Source organism: Manis javanica, chromosome 1 (genome assembly GCF_040802235.1).
Source record: "Manis javanica isolate MJ-LG chromosome 1, MJ_LKY, whole genome shotgun sequence".
NCBI classification, from domain to species: Eukaryota; Metazoa; Chordata; class Mammalia; order Pholidota; family Manidae; genus Manis; species Manis javanica.
In genome coordinates, this window is record NC_133156.1 from 163,564,501 (window position 1) to 163,584,126 (window position 19,626).

The 19,626-nt window shown below is 37.2% G+C and overlaps 1 protein-coding gene across 3 annotated transcripts in view; it reads left to right on the plus strand.

The window, feature by feature from the left end:
• Positions 1 to 19,626, plus strand: part of TMEM131 (transmembrane protein 131) — a 234,962-nt gene that overhangs the window by 56,881 nt on the left and 158,455 nt on the right. For all 3 annotated transcript variants that reach the window (XM_073240054.1, XM_073240060.1, XM_036994615.2), the window contains exon 2: positions 9,682 to 9,743. In XM_073240054.1, the coding sequence (XP_073096155.1) occupies positions 9,682 to 9,743 (62 nt within the window). The remainder of the gene's footprint in view (positions 1 to 9,681; positions 9,744 to 19,626) is intronic.

Sequence of the window (19,626 nt, forward strand, 5' to 3'; positions counted from 1 at the left end):
TTTGTCAGATACTTTTTCTGTTGTAGTTAGTGTGACCAAGTAATTTTTCTTTTTTAGCCTGTTGATAATGGTGAATTACATTGATCAATTTTAAATTTTTGAATGAGTCTTATACAACTTGAATAAATCCCATTTATCACGAGGTGTAATTTTTTAATATATTGCTGTATTCAATTTGTTAATAGTCTGTTGCACTTTTTTGTTTTTTTGGTCCAAGTTAATAAGCTGTAGTTTTTAAAAATACAACCTGTGTGATTTGGTGACATATATGTAACATAAAATTCACCATTCTAACTATTTTAAGGGTATAGTTGAGTAGCATTAATTTCGTTCAGTGTAGTGCCACCATTATGATTAACTATTTCCAAAACTTTTTCATTACCCCAGAGACTCAATAACCATTAAGCAGTAGCTTCCACTCCTCCTTACCTTACCAGGTGGTACCTGGTAACCTCTAATTCACTTCTGTCTCAATTAATTTGCCTAGTCTAGAACTTTTATATATGGAAAACCACAATATTTGTCCTTTTGTATCTGACTTATTTCACTTAGGATAAATGCTCTCAAGGTCCATTCTTGTCATATCATGTATCAAAAATTCATTCCTTTTTATGGCTGAATAATTTTCATGTTTATTTATCACATTTTGTTGTTCCATTCATCTGTTGGTAGACACTTGGATGATTCCTATTATGTTTGGAGATTTGGATACTATTTAAATCTTTTATTTTACAGGCAGTCATCCTGTTTAGCTTTATAATACAGATCCTGCTGTGAATTGTGCTTTCAATGACACCTTCATTTTTAGACCCTTTGAAGTCTTGTTTTGGTCTGCTTGTTTTATGTGGTGCCTCTGGTGCTCCCACTTATTTCTGCTCGTGCTGAGAAGGGAGGAAGCACACTAGGATAAGCTTCAATGTATTAGCGATTTTCTAACTGCTTGTTTATAGTAGTGATAGTTCTCAAACATTCATTGTATAGCAAGTTTATTAATCTTTTTATATAAACTAGATACTTTAGGATCAAATAAAAGGTAATTATGGTATTTTATCATAAGCCTGTGGTCTATAACTGTTTCTCAGACTGTTCTTGTTTTTGAGGACCTTGGCAGTTTTCAGGAGTCAAGGTACTTTTGCAGGAGACCCCTCAGTTGGGATTTGTCTGGTGTTTTTTTCATGGTGAAACTGGAGTTATGTGATTTTGGGAAGAAGACACAGAGGCAGAATGCCACTTTTGTTATATTAAGTGTACGTACTATGAACATAGATATTTCATTGTGGATGCTGACCATGATCATCTGACTGAGGTAATGTTTGTCAGGATTCTTCATTGTAAAGTTATTCTTTTTTTCCCTCTGTTCCATTATTTTCTTCGGAAGGATATCCCTGTGTGCATCCTATACTTAAGGAGTGAGGAGGTATTGTCTACCTTCTAAAAACAAGAGTTTCTACATAAATTATTTAAAATTCTTCTGCCTGGAGAGAACTCTTTCCCCTATTTATTTATTTAATCATTTATTTGTATCAGTATGGACAAATAGATTTTCTTTTTTTTTTTTTTTGCTATCATTAAAGTACAATTACATGAACAGCATTATGGTTACTAGAGTACCCCTATTATCAGGTCCCCACCACATACCCCATTACAGTTACTGTCAATCAGCATAGTAAGATGCTGTAGCATCACTACTTGTCTTCTTTGTGTTATACTGCCTTCCCCGTGCGCTCCCCACCCTACATTATATGGGGTAATCATAATGCCCCTTTTCCCCCCTTATCCCTCCCTTCCTACCCACCCTCCCCAGTCCCTTTCCCTTTGGTAACTGTTAGTCTATTCTTGGGTTCTATGAGTCTGCTGCTGTTTTGTTCCTTCAGTTTTTTTCTTTGTTCTTATACTCCACAGATGAGTGAAATCATTTGATACTTGTCTTTTTCCACCTGGCTTATGTCACTGAGCATAATTCCCTTTAGCTCCATCCATGTTGTTGCAAATGGTAGGATTTGTTTTCTTCTTATGGCTGAATAATATTCCTTTGTGTATATGTACCACATCTTCTTTATCCATTCATCTACTGATGGACACTTAGGTTGCTTCCATTTCTTAGCTATTGTAAATAGTGCTGCGATAAACATAGGGGTGCGTATGTCTTTTTAAAACTGGGCTACTGCATTCTTACAGTAAATTTCTAGGAGTGGAATTCCTGGGTCAAATGGTATTTCTTTTTTTAGTTTTTTGAGGAGCCTCCATATTGCTTTCCACAATGGTTGAACTAGTTTACATTCCCACCAGCAGTGTAGGAGGATTCCCCTTTCTCCACATCCTCACCAACATTTGTTGTTGTTTGTCTTTTGGATGTTGGCCATCATAACTGGTGTGAGGCGATATCTCATTGTGGTTTTAATTTGCATTTCTAATTCTCTGATGATTAGCAATGTGGAGCATCTTTTCATGTGCCTATTCTCCATCTGAATTTCTTTGTTTGGAAAAGTGTCTGTTCAGCTCCTCTGCCCATTTTTTTAATTGGCTTATTTGCTTTTTGTTTGTTGAGGTGTGTGAGCTCTTTATATATTTTGGATGTCAACCCCTTTTGGATATGTCATTTACGAATATATTCTCCCATACTGGCGGATGTGTTTTTGTTCTTCTGATTGTGTCCTTTGCTGTACAGAAGCTTTTTACTTTGATAAAGTCCTATGTGTTCATTTTTGTTCTTGGGTCCCTTGCCTGGGGAAATATGTTCATGAAAAAGTTGCTCATGTTTATGTCCAAGAGATTTTTGTCTACATTTTTTTCTAAGAGTTTTATGGTTTCATGACTTACATTCAAGTCCTTGATCCATTTCGAATTTACTTTTGTGTATGGGGTTAGACCGTGATCCAGTTTCATTCTCTTACATTAGCTGTCCAGTTTTGCCAGCACCATCTGTTCAAGAGACTGTCATTTCCCCATTGTATGTCCATGGCCCCTTTATCGAGTATTAGTTGACCATATATGTTTGGGTTAATGTTTGGAGTCTCTATTCTGTTCCATTGGTCTGTGGCTCTGTTCTTGTGCCAGTACCAAATTGTCTTCATTACTGTGGCTTTGTAGTATAGCCTGAAGTCAGGGAGCATAATTACTCCTGCTTTATTCTTCCTTCTCAGGATTGCTTTGGCTATTCGGGGTCTTTTATGGTTCCATATGAATTTTAGGATTATTTTCTCTAGTTCATTGAAGAAGACTGTTGGTATTTTCTAGGGATTGCATTAAATCTGTAGTTTACTTTAGGCAGGATGGGCATTTTGACAATATTGATTCTTTTTTTCCATGAGCACAGTATGTATTTCCATTTACTCATATCTTCTTTAATTTCTCTCATAAGTGTCTTGTATTTTTCAGAGTATAGGTCTTTCACTTCCTTCATTAGGTTTATTCCTAGGTGTTTTATTTATTTTGATGCAATTGTGAATGGAATTGTTTTCCTCATTTCTTATTCTGCTAGTTCATTATTAGTGTATAGGAATACAACAGATTTCTGTCTATTAATTTTGTATCTGGCAACTTTGCTGAATTTAGATATTAGATCTAGTAGTTTTTGGAAAAGATTGTTTCAGGTTTTTTATGTACAGTATCATGTCATCTGCAAACAGGGACAGTTTGACTTCTTCCTTACCAATCTGGATGCCTTTTATTTCTTTGTGTTGTCTGATTGCCGTGACTAGGACCTCTGGAACTATGTTGTATAAAAGTGGGGAGAGTGGGCATTCTAGTCTTGTTCCTGATCTTAGGTGAAAAGCTTTCAGCTTCTCGCTCTTAAGTATAATGTTCGCTGTGGGTTTGTCATGTACGGCCTTCATTTTATTGATGTCCTTGCCCTCTATACCCATTTTGTTGAGAGGGTTTATCATGAATGGATGTTGAATTTTGTCAAATGCGTTTTCAGCATCTATGGAGATAATCATGTGGTTTTTGTCCTTTTTGTTGATGTGGTGGATGATGTTGATGGATTTTCAAATGTTGTACCATCCTTGCATCCCTGGGATGAATCCCACTTGATCCTGATGGCTGATCTTTTTGCTATATTTTTGAACTCAGTTTGCTAATGTTTTGTTGAGTATTTTTGCATCTGTGTTCACTAGAGATACTGGTTTTTAATTTTCATTTTTTGTGGTGTCTTTGCCTGGTTTTGGTATTAGAGTTATGTTGGCCTCATAGAATGAATTTTGGAGTATTCCCTCCTCTTCTGATTTTTGGAAAACTTTAAGGAGGATGGGTATTAGATCTTCACCAAATGTTTGATAAAATTCAGCAGTAAAACCATCTGGTTCAGAGATTTTGTTCTTATGTAGTTTTTTGATTACCAATTCAATTTCATTGCTCATAATTGGTCTGTTTAGATTTTCTGTTTCTTCCTGGGTCAGCCTTGGAAGTTGTCCATTTCTTCTGGGTTAACCAGTTTGTTACCATATAATTTTTCATAAAATTTCTCATAATTCTTTGTATTTCTTTGGTGTCCATAGTGATTTTTCCTTTCTCATTTCTGATTCTGTTTATGTGTGTAGACTCTCTTTTTTTCTTAGTAAGTCTGGCTAGAGGTTTATCTATTTTGCTTATTTTCTCAAAGAACCAGCTCCTGCTGTCATTGATTCTTTCTATTGTTTTAGTCTTCTCGATTTTATTTATTTCTGCTCAAATCTTTATTATGTCCCTTGTTCTACTGACTTTGGGCCTCATTTGTTCTTCCTTTTCTAGTTTCATTAATTGTGAGTTTAGACTGTTCATTTGGGATTGTTCTTCTTTCCTGAGGTAGGCCTGTATTGCTATATTTACCTCTTAGCACGGCCTTCGCTGTGTCCCATATTTTGTGGTGTTGAATTATTGTTGTCATTTGTCTGCATATATTGCTTGATCTCTGTTTTTATTTGGTCATTGATCCATTGATTATTTAGGAGCATGTTATTAAGCCTCCATGTGTTTGTGGGCTTTTTCATTTTCTTTGTGTAATTTATTTCTAGTTTCATACCTTTGTGATCTGAGAAGCTGGTTGGTACAATTACAATCTTTTTTAATTTTCTGTGGCTCCTTTTGTGGCCTAGTATATGATGTAGTCTTGAAAATGTTCCATGTGCACTTGAGAAGAATGTTTATCCTGTTCCTTTTGGATGAAGTGTTCTGTAGATGTCTATTAGGTCCATCTGTTCTAACATGTTGTTAAGTGCCTCAGTCTATTTATTTCCTGTCTTGTTGATCTGTCGTTTGGAGTGAGTGGTGTGTTGAAGTCTCCTAAAATGAATTCATTGCATTCTATTTCCCCCTTTAATTTTGTCAACATTTGTTTCACATATGTAGGTGATCCCTGTGTTGGGTGCATAGATATTTATAATGGTTATATCCTCTTGTTGGACTGACCCCTTCATCATTATGTAATGTCCTTCTTTATCTCTTGTTTCTTTCTTGTTTTGAATTCTATTTTGTCTGATACAAGTACTGCATCTCCAGCTTTTTTCTCCCTATTAGTTGCATGAAATATCTTTTTCCATCCCTTTACTTTCAGTCTGTGTTTGTCTTTGGGTTTGAAGTGAGTCTCTTGTAGGCAGCATATAGATGGTCTTGTTTTTTCATCCATTCCATGACTCTGTGCCTTTTGATTGGTGCATTCAGACCATTTGCATTTAGGGTGATTATTGATAGGTATGTACTTATTGCCACTTCAGGCTTTAGATTTGTGATTACCAAAGGGTCAGTGGTAATTCCCTTACTATCTAATAGTCTAATTTAACTCACTTTGTATGCTATTACAAACACAACCTAAATGTTCTTTTTTTTCCCTCCTTTTTCTTCCTCCTCCATTCTTTATATGTTAGATATCATATTCTTTATTCTTTGTCTATCCCTTAATTGACTTTGGGGGTAGTTGATTTGATTTTGCATCCACTTAGTACTTAATTGTTCTACTTTGCTGTGGTGTTACTTCCCTTGTGACATCTCTTTAGCCTTAGGAATACTTCCATCTATAGCAGTCCCTCCAAACGCACTGTAGATGTGGTTTGTGGGAGGTAAATTCTCTCAGATTTTGCTTATATGAAAATTGTTTAATCCTTCCTTCAAATTTAAATGATAACCTTGCCAGGTAGAGTATTCTGAATTTGAGGCCCTTCGGCTTCATTGCATTAAATACATCATGCCACTCCCCTCTGGCCTGTAAGGTTTCTGTTGAGAAGTGTGATGATATCCTGATGGGTTTTCCTTTGTATGTGATCTTTTTTCTCTCTCTAGCTGCCTTTAGAAGTCTGTCTTTTTCCTTGATCTTTGCCATTTTAGTTATTATATGTCTTGGTGTTGTCTTCCTTGGGTCCCTTGTGTTGGGAGATCTGTGTACCTCCATGGCCTGAGAGACTATCTCCTTCCCCAGATTGGGGAAGTTTTCAGCAATTACCTCCTACATAACACTTTCTGTCCCTTTTTCTCTCTTCTTCTTCTGGTACCCGTATAATGCCGATATTGTTACATTTGGATTGTTCTCACATTCAATATTCTTTCATTCTTAGAGATCCTTTCTTCTCTCTGTGCCTCAGCTTCTTTGTATTTATTCCTCTTCTCTAATTTCTATTCCACTTACCGTCTCTTCTACTACATCTAATCTGCTTTTAAATTCCTCCATTGTGTGTTTCATTTCAGATATGGAAGTTCTTAATGATTGAATCTGTCTTAAATTTGTCCCTGAGTATTTGAATATTTTTCTGTACCTCCATTAGCATGTTCATGATTTTCATTTTAAATTCTCTTTCAGGAAGATTGGTGAGTTCAGTTTCATTTGGCCCTTTTTCTGTGGCTTGTGATATTTTGGTCTGAACCAGGTTCTTTTGACGTTTCATAATTGTATGTGGTGCCCCTAGTGCTCAGAAGCTCTAGCCTCTGGGGCTGCTCAGCCCTTAGAGTGAGGTTGGGGGTTGTAGGGGAGTTGGGCTGGTGCCTGGCGGGTGGGGGGAGGAATGAGCTGTTTCCTGCTTCCCAGCTGCAGTGCCTGTGTGCAGTATCAGGGCCAGTGGGTTGGGCACACAGGTGTAAGCCTCTGTTATTGGCATCTCTAGGTGTTTTACGCGGGGCCTGCCTCCTGTGTAATGGCCTGACACCAGCACAGTGACTGCTGGTTTGTGATCTGGTGCCGGCAGGCCATGTGGAAGGTGCAGCAGGCTGCATATCAGAGTGAGGGGCTTCAGAGCTGAGTAGGCAGCCATGGGGATGGAGCACCTGAAGCTCCTCAAAGTTCCCAACCTGCTGGGCTGAGTGTACCCAGACAACCTTGTTCACCTATCCCTTCTCCCGCGTCGCAAGCTCCTTACAATGCCCATCCCTTCAGCAGCCCTGTAACTCCAAGGAAGCCCTTCAGACCACCTGCCTTTCCTTTATCCCAGAGTGGCCAGGTATGCATCCTGGTCCTCCACAAACAGCCGGAATCTCAGTCTCTCAGTCACTTCACCTGTCCGAGCTGCCAATCCTACAGAGCACCACACAATGTAGGTTTGTGCTCCAAAGCAGACCCCCAGGGCTGCGTGTTCAGCAGACTTAGGCTTCCACCCCCCTCCCCACTCCATTTCTCTTCCTCCCACTTGTGAACTGAGGTGGGGGAAGGGCTTGCATCTTGCTGGATTAAGGCTTTCATACAGTACTCTGTTTGGTAAGGTCTGCTCTGTTCATGAGGTTTTTATGTCTGATGCAGCCTTCTTTTCTGTTGCTGTTTTAGGGCTCATTGTATTAACTGTATTTTCACACTATATGTGGTTCTGGGAGGAATTTTCTGTCTCACCTCTCATACCACCATCTTGAATCTTCTGGACTCATAGATATATATTTTATACTTCTGGTTATAATTCTGTACCACTATATTTTATTTCTCAAATTCCAGCTTTTGCCCTTTAGGAGCTCTTTCTGTTAACTCTTATGTCCCTCTAACATATTCTCATCAATGCAGAGTTTTGTTTTGTTTTTCACTTTCTTGCTTTCTCACACCACAAGATGCTCCACTTTCATCTTGTATATTTCCTGCCCCAGTCCTAGAATTAGCCATCTACATAAAGCCCTGGTTCCCTCTTTGGAGAATGGCATCAGAACCTGAGATCTGGATTGTAAGTGTGCTCTTTGTTACCGGGGTCTCTTTGCTTCCCGGCCCTCTCAACTGAAAAGAGCAAGAAAATATGTATGTGTGTACTAGCTCCTGCATATACTCATATTTATTATAATTCTTTATGCAGTTGTCTATATCTATATTAAGCTATACATGAGTTCATACGGATGTCACCAACTCTAATCCATTCCCACATGGATTAAGACTAGCTTCCTTCCCTTGTTTTGATGTAAACTCATTCCAACAGTGAGAAATCTGACTCCCACCTTCCACCATCCATGTATTTAATTGTTCTGTTCTAGTATACATGTAGAGCAGTATCAGAATTGTTAACCAAAACCCCTGTGGTAAGTAACATTATCAACTAGAGTACAGTGCTTATGTATAGTTTCCTTTGCCTTTCAGTCTTACAGATTCCACTTATTCCCAAATTACTTTGGTGAGAACCATTCCCCACTCCACGCCCCTTCAGTATGAAATTACCTCATTTCATGTATTTGAAATATAATTTGTTTTGTCATATTCTGCATTCCATCCTGATCTCCTGTTTTTTTGAATTACATACATTAGGTTCACTCTTTGTGCTGTAAAGATCTATTTTGACAAATGCATAGTGTCATGTGCCCACTATTACTGTAGCATACAGAATAGTTTCACTGCTTTGAAAGGTTTCCTGTGCTTCACTTATTTGAGCCTTCCTTTCTCTCCACAAGCCCCTAGCAATCATTCATCTTTTTACCTTCTCTGTAGTACAGCCTTTTCCAGAATATCGTATACTTGGAATCATACAATATGTAGCCTTTTATTTTGCTTTTAATCACTGAATAATATTCCATTGTATAAATGTACTGAAGTTTGTCTACTCACCTGTTGAAGTATATCATCTAGATTGTGTCCAGTTTTGTGTGATTATGAATAAAGCTGTTATAAAGAACTGCTTGTAGATTTTTCTGTAGATGTTAAGTTTTCAAATCTGTTGGATAAATACCTAAGAGCACAATTGCCAAATTACAGTAGAAATGTGTCAGCTTTTAAAATACCTTGTCTTCACATTGTACTCCATTTCTTGGAAAAAAATAATCTTTTGCCATTTTCTTTGCCTATTCCCCCACCAAGTCTCTCTTGACTATGGATACCAGGTCCTGCATCACTACAAAACAGCAGATGATACAGAATTTTAGCTTATTTTTTGGGGGGGAATGTAATCCTCCAGTGATCCTTTCTGTGTGCTTATGATGTTTTCAGTTAATCTAGCAGTAAAAATAATCAGCTGCTTCTAGTCAATTTTGATTATATTATGCTTTCTGGGAGTATAGCAGGAATAGATAGATATTTTGCAAGTGGCTTACCAGCCTGTAGGTTACTGAAGGTATTTTCTAATTGGGTTGTATTGTTTTATTTTAAAGCATTTCATAATTATTAAATGAAGTTTTAGTCATGTTTTCCTCTTTAACCATCATCATCAAGCAGTGTATTTATAAAGTATTAAATTGTACTAATTAACTTTGAGGTAAAAGATTTTATTTAAATCAAATTTGTGTTCATGTTAAGTGATCGTATGTTTGTTTCCTTCACAGCATTTATTCAGTCGGAGAGTATAATAGAAGTACTGCGTTTTGATGATGGAGGGTTACTACAGGTAATTTTATTTTACATTGAAGAATTATCTCAGTGTCAAGCCTTGAATAATACCTAATTATTATTTACCCTTAAAAATGTAACTGGTTTTTATGAAGTATATTTTATGAGCTTGATATGCAGGCAAGTCATTAGAGTCATGACTCATAACAAAAACTTCCTTAGCTAGAAGAATTATCTTTTCAATTATGTCTGTTGGGAGATTAAGTGGGGAGAGTCAGGTCAGGAGCAGTGGGACAGGTGACGAGTGCTATGTGTATGGAGCCAGTGAGTGAAATGCTGAATTTGGATGTTGGATCTCAAAATATTTATCTGGAAGAGAACTTCTCTAGAGAATATAAGTTCTATAGGTTTACTCTACGTATTCAGTTATGCTATAAGTATATAATTTGTATACATAAATCTATATGTAATATATATATGTATATACAAATGTTACTGTAAGATTTACTGTTTATTGTAAGTTTTATAGATTTGTCATCTTTCACTTGCTATCCTAAGCTGCATCCTTAAATATACATAAAATTAGTATAATCTGATAAAATTCTGTCCTTCCTTTCAAACTTAGCTCAGATATCCCGTGAAGCCTATTTTAGTCTTCCTAGCTAAAAAATCAGTTCTGAAATTTCAGGCAGAAACAGTAAAAGCCATCTTAACTAACCCTCTGATTTTATGGCTGAGGTGTTTTCTCCTTTCTTCCAAACTTTTATCATATTCCATGCCCATCTCCTAACTGACCACCTTTGTAATGATAACATTCCTTTTCAAGTACTGTATTATTTGGTAATGTGATTGATTGTTTTAAAATTCATTTTATATTTAAGGGATAGCAAGGTTTAGATTAAGCAAGTTGTCCAAGACCGATGACTTTGTGGTAGTGGGACTGTGTTAGATTCTGGTCTTCTCACTCCAGGTGTGATTGTTAGTCTGTTTCATGACGATGCCTAAGATGTATTTGTTTACTTATTTATAACTAAATAACATGACTTAAAGAGTTCTAAAAAATTATTTCCTGTAACTTATTCAAAAAAGACAGGAAACTAAAAATTAAAGTTAGATTAAGGCAATAGAGAAATAATTCTGCTATAGACCTTAAATAAGATTTCTGTTGGCATTTTATAATAGACTTAGATTTCTTGCAGTAATCCAAACAGAGAGCAAGAAAAAGTGATGGGTTTTAAGGTTCTTTTTCACTGAAAATAAAGCAAATAAGTGTGGCAACTTTTTTCCTGCTTCTAAATTTTAAAATAAACCTATCATTCATACTGTTGCCTAAGAGAATTTGAGAAACACAGCAGGCACTGGCTGCCTGGTATTTGCAAAAAGTCTTTGTATGAGTTTGTGTTTTCCAACTGCATAAAAACTGAAGATATTTTATGACATCTAATTTTGTAAAGTCACCTTACTAGAAAATTACCTTAATATCTTTTTCCTAGTTCTTTAATCTCTTGCAAGGGAGAATTTGGAGAACCTATAGGAATGACTTTTAAGTTAATCGTCTTTTAGATGGTTTGTAGAGTCTGGCGAGCAGGCAAATCAGGTCTCAGTTTTTGAGAAATTGTAATTATTCTTTATTGATTTAGGAAGAGCCCATGTCCTTTAGGCACTAGACATCTAGGTTGCAAATTGATAATCCATTTTGAGAATTCTGGGAGCTTGATTTATATTTTTGCCTGGGGAGGCAGTCAGTCCATGTCTAAATGGACTTGGCTGAGGAATAGTTTGTGGACTGGAATGTGGTGCACGTACATACACTCTTTGGGCCTGCTGAAATGCTTGGCCGAGAGCTTGGCCAATACCTTGGAGTTTGTAAGATAAATTCTAGCCAAAATAAGCAGGCGAAGAGAGATAACAAAGGGCCAGGTAGTTTATTTGAATGCAAATTCCCGGGTGATGTTCCGCTTTCTGGCTGTCACAGGCCAGGGAAGTCACACCTGGTCAGGGAGGTGGGAGCTTATAAGGGATTAGGAGGGGGAGGAGTGGGCAAGCTATCCTAGGGGGCATGGAGAGGTATGATTGGCTAAAGGTGCCATAATAGACAACTAGAAACTTTTTTCCTTCCAAGAGGGAGGAGGCTGACATCCGGGTCTTAGTTGGCACATCAGAAGGGTGGAATTCAGGAAGAGCTGTCCTCTTTCCATATGAGGCACGGACCTTGGGGTCTGATCTGTTCTCCCCCTATGGCATCTCTCTGTTCTGTTTGCATGTCCTTGTTTTTCCTTCCTCCAGCCTAACAGAGTTCTATGGCAAAAGTTTTTGGACTGGAAAAATATCGGGGACAGGTGGTGCCAATTGGTTATCTAAGCCACAGTAAAACCTCACTAAGACTCCTGCAGAATTCTAGTGTTGAGATGCTATATATAGTCTATTATAAATCCTCAAGTAGCAGAATATAAGACCCTTTTGAATATATATGCATAAATCATTTATTTTAATGTTGAAGAATGTTTCCTTAGAACAATTTTGATTCCAACATGTCATTATTTTTTATGATAACTTGCCAATAGGTTCAACTATTTCTTAAAACAACTCCAGATTTCTTATGATTAGAACAGAAATATGGACATACAGCATTTCTGTGGCAGAATATGTATCAGGTTTCTCCAGATTTAATCTAAATCAGGGAGTCAAAGCAACAGCCTTGTTTTACATTATTTAAAAGGAGAATTTTTCCTGAGAGCATTTCTTCCCAGATCCTGGGATTTATATTACATTCATGTGGTTTGGCTTATTATAACTTTTTAGTCCTGAAAATTAATTGATAAGTCAATAAAAATGACCAAAACTCAAAAAATTTGCTAGTAAGATTTGATTTGCTCTCTTTGGTTTTTAAAGATAAGGAAAGTGAGGCTCATGGAAGTTAAATGATTTGCTCAGTGTTCAGTCGCTGAAGCAGGAATCCAACACCCAGTAAGTAGCCAGCCTGCCTGGTTTCCGAGCTCTTTCCACAGCACAACGCATGTGCAGTTCTCTCTGGTGCATTCCAGGGCTATCACTATTTAATATACAACTAGAAATCACAGTAATTCTCTGAGCCTGCATTTTCTGTAGTTGGTACTTTGACCATTGTCATTCCTGCTTGGCAAAAAAAGCTTCTACAAATTGGCATATAAATATAGAAAGTTGAAGTAATTCCTGAGGTGAACACAGATACTGAGGATTCTGCATCCCAACTGAAGAAAATGCATTAAGACTCATCAAAATTGGAAGCCCAGGTCAAGTATCGCTAACTATCATTTCAGGCCTAACTGATCAGATTGGTTGGCTTTTCCTAACCTATGCTTTTGATAGATTATAGGCTTGAATAACAAAAAGATACATTATAAGCATTAATCTTTTTCTAAATCAAAGTTTCTTATAAACAAATAAAGATAAAAGTCCAAGGAAAAGGCTAGCTCTGCATTTTTTCCACTCTTCTACCAGAATTTAAAAATATTCAGTTGATGTCTCTTAAGTCCCTCTTAACCTGTCTCCCCATTACATTTATTGTTGCTGTTGTTGAAAACTGGGTCCTGGAAGAGAAAAAGACAGAGATTATTTGACAAAATAATGGCTGAAAATATCACAAATTTAATGAGACATGAATATAAGCATCCAGGGGCTCAGTGACCTCCAAGATGAACTGACACATGTCATAATCAAACTTCAAAGAGATAATTTGAAAACAGTAAGAGCAATAAGAACACTGACAGATTTCTCATCACAAACTTTGGAGATCAGTAGGCAGTGGGGCAATATATTTAAAGTGCTAAGAGAAAAATAAAAACCCAAACCATCAACCAAGAATCCTGTCACCTGCTAAAACTGTTCTTCAAATGTTAGATAAAAATAAAGAAACTCCCAGATAACAAAAGCTGAGGAAATTCATTGCTGTTAGACCTACCTTGCAAGAAATGCTACAGGGAGTCCTGAAGATTAAACTAGACAAAAACTCAAGGCCATATGATGAAACAAACAATACAGTAAAAGAAAATATATGGGCAGTTATAAAAATTGTATTATTATAATAATGGTTTAAAACTCCACCTTTTGTTTTCTACATGATTTAAGAGTCTAAGACGTTTTTTAAAAAGCAGCTAGTAGTCTGAAAGCTAGGATTATTGTAACATTGGTTTGTAACCTCACATTTTGTTTTATATATAATTTAAAGACAAGTATATTTAAAAGAATTGTCAGTTTCTTTTTTTTGAACACACAGTATATAAAGATTAAATTTTGTGAAAACAACCACCAAAATGTATAGAGATCAGGATGTAAAGGAGTGGAGTTTGTGTATGTTATTGAGGTTAATATGATATAAATTCCAATTAGAGTGTTATAGCTTTAAGATGTTAAATTAATCTCCATGGTAACCACAAAAAAATTATAGAAAATAAACAAAAGGAATTTAAACATTTCACTACCAAAAAGCAAACTAAACCTAAAAGATGACAGTAATGCAGGAAATGAGGGACAAAAAGGTATAAGCTTTATGAAACGCTGTAGAAAACAAATAGTAAAATGATACAAGGATACTATTGAAGCCAAGTTGTTATTCAAACTAGTTTGTTAAAAATTTTGAAGATACAAATTATAATCTCCAGGGCAGCCACTAAGAAAATAACCAAAAAATATTTATAGAGTAAAGGAAATGAGGAGGGATTCAAAATCAGTAATAATACCAAGTCAATTAAACATGAAAGAAGGCAGTAATGGAGGAGCTGAGAAACAAAAATGTTCTAAGATATGCAGAAAACAAGTAGAAAATGGCAGAAATTCTTCCTATCAGTAATTAGTTTAAATATAAATAGATTAAACTCTCCAGTCAAAAGAGATTGGCAGAATAGATGAAAACACATGGTCCAACTATATGCTATCTACAGGAGAATCACTTTAGATCCAAGGACAAAAATAAATTGGAAGTAAAAAGTTGGTAATATGGTCTGAATTTTTATGTTCCCTCAGAAGTAATATATTGAAAACCTAATACAAGGTGATTGTATTAGAAGACATGGGGCCTTACGGAGGTGATTAAGTTGTGAGTCAAGGAGCCCTCATAAATTACATCAGTACCTTTGCAAAAGAGCCCCCAGAGAAATCCCTTGGTGCTCCTACCGTGTGAGGGTATATGGAAAGAAGTCTGCAGCCCAGAAGGGAGCCCTCATGCAACCATGTTGCCACCCTTATCTCAGACTTCTAGACTCCAGAACTGTGAGAAATAAATTTCAGTTTTTTATAAGCTGTCCACTTTATGGTATTTTTGTTCTGGCAGTCTGAACAGATTGTGACCATGGAAAAAGATATTGCATGCAAATATTAACCAAAAGAGAGCATATTAATAGAAGGCTCAGTGTAACAAGAAGATACAACAGTTGTAAAGACTTATGCACTAATGATAGACCATCAAAATATATGAAGCAAAAAACAACAGAAGTTGAAGAGAGAAACAGTTATGTAATAATAGTTGGAGGCTAAGTGTGCCTCTCTCAATAGCCAGAGAAGAAGATAAGTAAGGAAATGGAAGACTTAGCACAATGAACCATCTAGAGCTAATGGACCTATAGAGAGCATTCTGTCCAACAGCAGCATACACATTCTTTGCAAGTACACAGGGAACACATTTCAGGATAGATCATATGTTGGGTCACAAATCAAGTGTCAATTTTTATAAGATAGAGAGCATACAGAGTATCTTCTCCAATCATAACGGGATGAAATTAGAAATCAGTAACAGAGGAAAACTGGAAATTGCACAAGGGAAATTAGAAAATATTTGCAGATGAATAAAAACAAAAATACAACATACTAAAACTATGGGACATGCCAAAAGTAGTGGTAAGAAGGAACTTTATAGCTGTGCTTATATTAGAAAAAAGATTTCATACCAATAACCTAACTTTACAACATAAGCAGCTAGAAAAACAAGAACAATCTAAACCCAAAGCTAGCACAAAGAAGGAAGTAATAAATTAGAACAGAGATAAATTGAGGATAGGAAAATAGAGGAAATCAACGATACCAAAAGTTGGTTCTTTAAAATGATCAACAAAATAGACAAACCTTTACCTGCATAGACTAAGAAAGAAAAATGACTAAATTCAGAAATGAAAGTGGGACATTACTGTTGATTCTACAGAATAGAAAAGATTATAAAAGAGTATTATGATTGTATACCAACAAGTTGGATAACCTCCATTAAATGAAGAAATTCCAAGAAACACAAAACCTGCCAAGATTAAATCGTAAAGAAATAGAAAATCTGAATAGACATGTAACTAGTAAGGAGAGTCAATCAGTAATCAAGAATCTCCCAACAAAGAAAACCCTGCACCTGATAGCTTGTTTGGTGAATTCTATCAATCTTTGAAGAAGTATTGGTCCTTCTCAAACTTTTCCAAAGGAGTGAGGTAAGGTGGAAACACTTACTAACTCATTCTAAGTCACCAGTATCACTTTAATACCAACATCAAAGACACTGCAAGAAAGGAAAACTCAGACCAATATATCTTATGAACATTGATGCAGAAATCCTCAACAAAATACTAGCAAACTGAATTCATCAGCATATTAATAAGACTATTCGCCCCTCCAAGGCATGGAAGAACCCAGGTGTCCATCAAGGGATACATGGATGTATGGAGAAAGCACTAATCTAATTCGTTGGGAAACCCCACTCACCTCCAATTATCCACATTCTTGTGTGGATATAGAGGCAATTTGGATATATGCTACAATATGGATGAACCTTGAGGGCATACACTAGGTGAAAATGTCAGTCATGAAAAGATAAATAGTGTGTGATTCCATTTATATGAGGTACTTAGAGTAGTCAGTCATAAACAAAGTAGAATGGTGGTTGCCAGAGGCTGAAAGGAGGAAGGAATGGGGAGTTAGTGTTTTATTGCTGATTGAGTTTCACCTTTCCAAGATGAAAGAAGTTCTAAAGATGGATGGTGGAGGTGGTTGCACAACCTTGTGAATGTGCTTAAAATAGTGAAAATGGTAAGTTTTACATGATGTGTATTTTACCACAATAGTGAAAGGAAAAAAACAAAAACAAAAAAACAGTGGCAGGCTAGATATGGCTCAGGGACTGTAGATTACCAACCTCTGTTCTAAATTTTATTTTATTTTTTAATGTTCTCCGAAAGGAAGAAGGTGCTGTGATTGTGACATACAGAATTGTAAAAGTACTTACTCATATTTAAAAAAAATTACAGAAGGAGTATATGCTTGTAGAAAGTGTGGAAAACTTGGAAGAATAATAAGTATAAGTAATATTTACTGGCTATTACCAAGTGCCAGGCACTCTTTTAAATTCTTAAATACATGTGATAGTGTTTTATGATCATTTTACAGGGGAGCATAGTAAAGTATAAAGAGTTTAAATAACTTAACAAAATAAGTGATGAGTAAATAGTAAACCTAGAATTCAAAACCAAGCTGTTTGATTCTAAAGCCTAAGTTCTTAACCACTGTGCTCTAGAGTGGGAGTTAGGGGTTATCTTTGTATCCTAATACCTAAGTGTAGTACAAGTTAATACTTCAGTTTATTTCCTTTCAGTGTTTTTTCTCTGCAAACATAGCTTTGTTTTCTCATTCTATATAGTTTGTTTTATAATAACAACTAATTTTATACCCAAAGCGAGCCATTTCGCCTCATGTCAACTTGATTCTTTATGGCTGCAGTTGGGGAAATGGGCAGGAAACCTGAAGGCCCTCACCAGAGGTCTATGCAGCTCTTGGCAGTTGACAGAGTGCTTCCTCGTGTGTTTCCCAAGGCAGCTTGGCTAGTGAGGGCAGAGTTATTATTTGAACATAAGTTCTTTGGCCTTGTTTTTGTTTTTTACTCCAAATTTGGAGTCTTCTCAGAAGGATCTGTTCTCCATCTCTTCCCCATTTTGACCCTCTACTCCCTTCTCATTACTATTTTCTACCCTCTGTTTTAAAAGTAAATGGTACAAGGAAGGCTGAGTAGCTGGTTCAGAAATAGCCTTAAAAACTAGGAACAAAAGATTCAGGAACCAAGATGGCGGCATGAGTAGAGCAGCGGAAATCTCCTCCCAAAACCATATATATTTTTGAAAATACAACAAATACAACTCTTCCTAAAAGAGAGACCAGAAGACACAGGACAACAGCCAGACTACATTTACACCTGCAAGAACCCAACACATTGTGAAGGGGGTAAGATACAAGCCCCAGCCTGGCGGGACCCGAGCGCCCCTCGCCCCAGCTCCTGGCGGGAGGAAAGGAGTCAGAGCTGGGAGCCCAGGACTGCTAAACACCCAGCCCCAGCCATCCGCACCAGAGTGCAGACACAGGGTGTGTGTGGGGTGCTGGAAACTAGGGAAACAGGACAGTAAGACCTGTGAGCGGGTCCCTGCAGCCGGCACCCCGGGGACAAAGAAAAGCGAGTGCTTTTTGAAAGTCTTAAAGGGACAGGGACCCCACAGCTGGATGGAAGCTTCCCAGGACACTTAGCCCAGCAACTGTGAATCCCAGGGAACTCCAAGCACCCTAACCCCCTGGGCGGCAGTGCAGCTCAGAGGCTCCTCACGGCGATAAACAGCCTCCCACCTGTTCTCCCTCCGACATGGCTCCGCCATATTGGAGAAGCAGCCTGAGGCCAGCCATGCCCATAGCAACTGTGGAGCTAAACTCCACAGGGGCCAGGCAAGAATTAGAAACTCCACCTGCACGCAGCTACCCAGCACAAGCCGCTAGAGGTCGCTGTTTTCCCAGGAGAGGAAGGCCACAAATGAGCAAGAAGGGACTTTCTCTTAGCCAGCACACACGCCAGCTCCCCACAAATAGCTCTATCACCATGAAAAGCAGAAGAATTTGATCACAGAGGCAAACCCTGAAAAGGAGATAGACTTAACCAATCTACCTGAAAAAAAATTAAAAATAAAGCTCATAACCATGCTGAAAGAGCTGCAGAGAAATATGCAAAAGCTAAGGGATGATGTCTGGAATGAGGTTACAGAAATGAAACAATCTCTGGAAGGATTTATAAGCAGAATGGATAAGATACAAGAGGCCATTGATGGAATAGAAACCATAGAACAGGAATGCATAGAAGCTGACGCAGAGAGAGATAAAAGGATCTCCAGGAATGAATCAATATTAAGAGAACTGTGTGACCAATCCAAAAGGAACAATATCTGCATTATAGGGGTACCAGAAGAAGAAGAGAGAGAAAAAGGGATAGAAAGTGTATTTGAAGAAATAATAGCTGAAAACTTCCCCAAACCGGGGAAAGAAATAATCGATCAGACCATGGAAGTGCACAGAACCCCCAACAGAAGGAACCCACGGAGGACAACACCAAGACACATAATAATTAAAATGACAAAGATCAAGGACAAGGACAGAGTATTAAAGGCAGCTAGAGAGAGGAAAAGATCACCTGTAAAGGAAAACCCATCAGGCTATCATCAGACTTCTCAACAGAAACATTACAGGCCAGAAGAGAATGGCATGATAGATTTAATGCAATGAAACAGAAGGGCCTTGAAACAAGAATACTATATCCAGCACAATTATCATTTAAATTTGAAGGAGGGATTAAACAATTCCCAGACAAGCAAAAGTTGAGGGAATTTGCCTTCCACAAACCACCTCTACAGGGTATTTTAGAGGGACTGCTCTAGATGGGAGCACTCCTAAGGCTAAATAGATGTAACTAGAGAAAATAAAATCACAGCAAAGAAAGCAGACCAACCAAATACTAACTAAAGACAAAAAATAAAATCAGCTACCCACAAAAAGCAGCTAAAGGAAACACAAAAGAGCACAGAATAAAACAACCAACATATAAAGAACAGAGGAGAAAGAATAAGAAGGGAGAAAAATAAAGAATCATCAGACAGTGTTTAAAATAGCTCTGTAAGTGAGTTAAG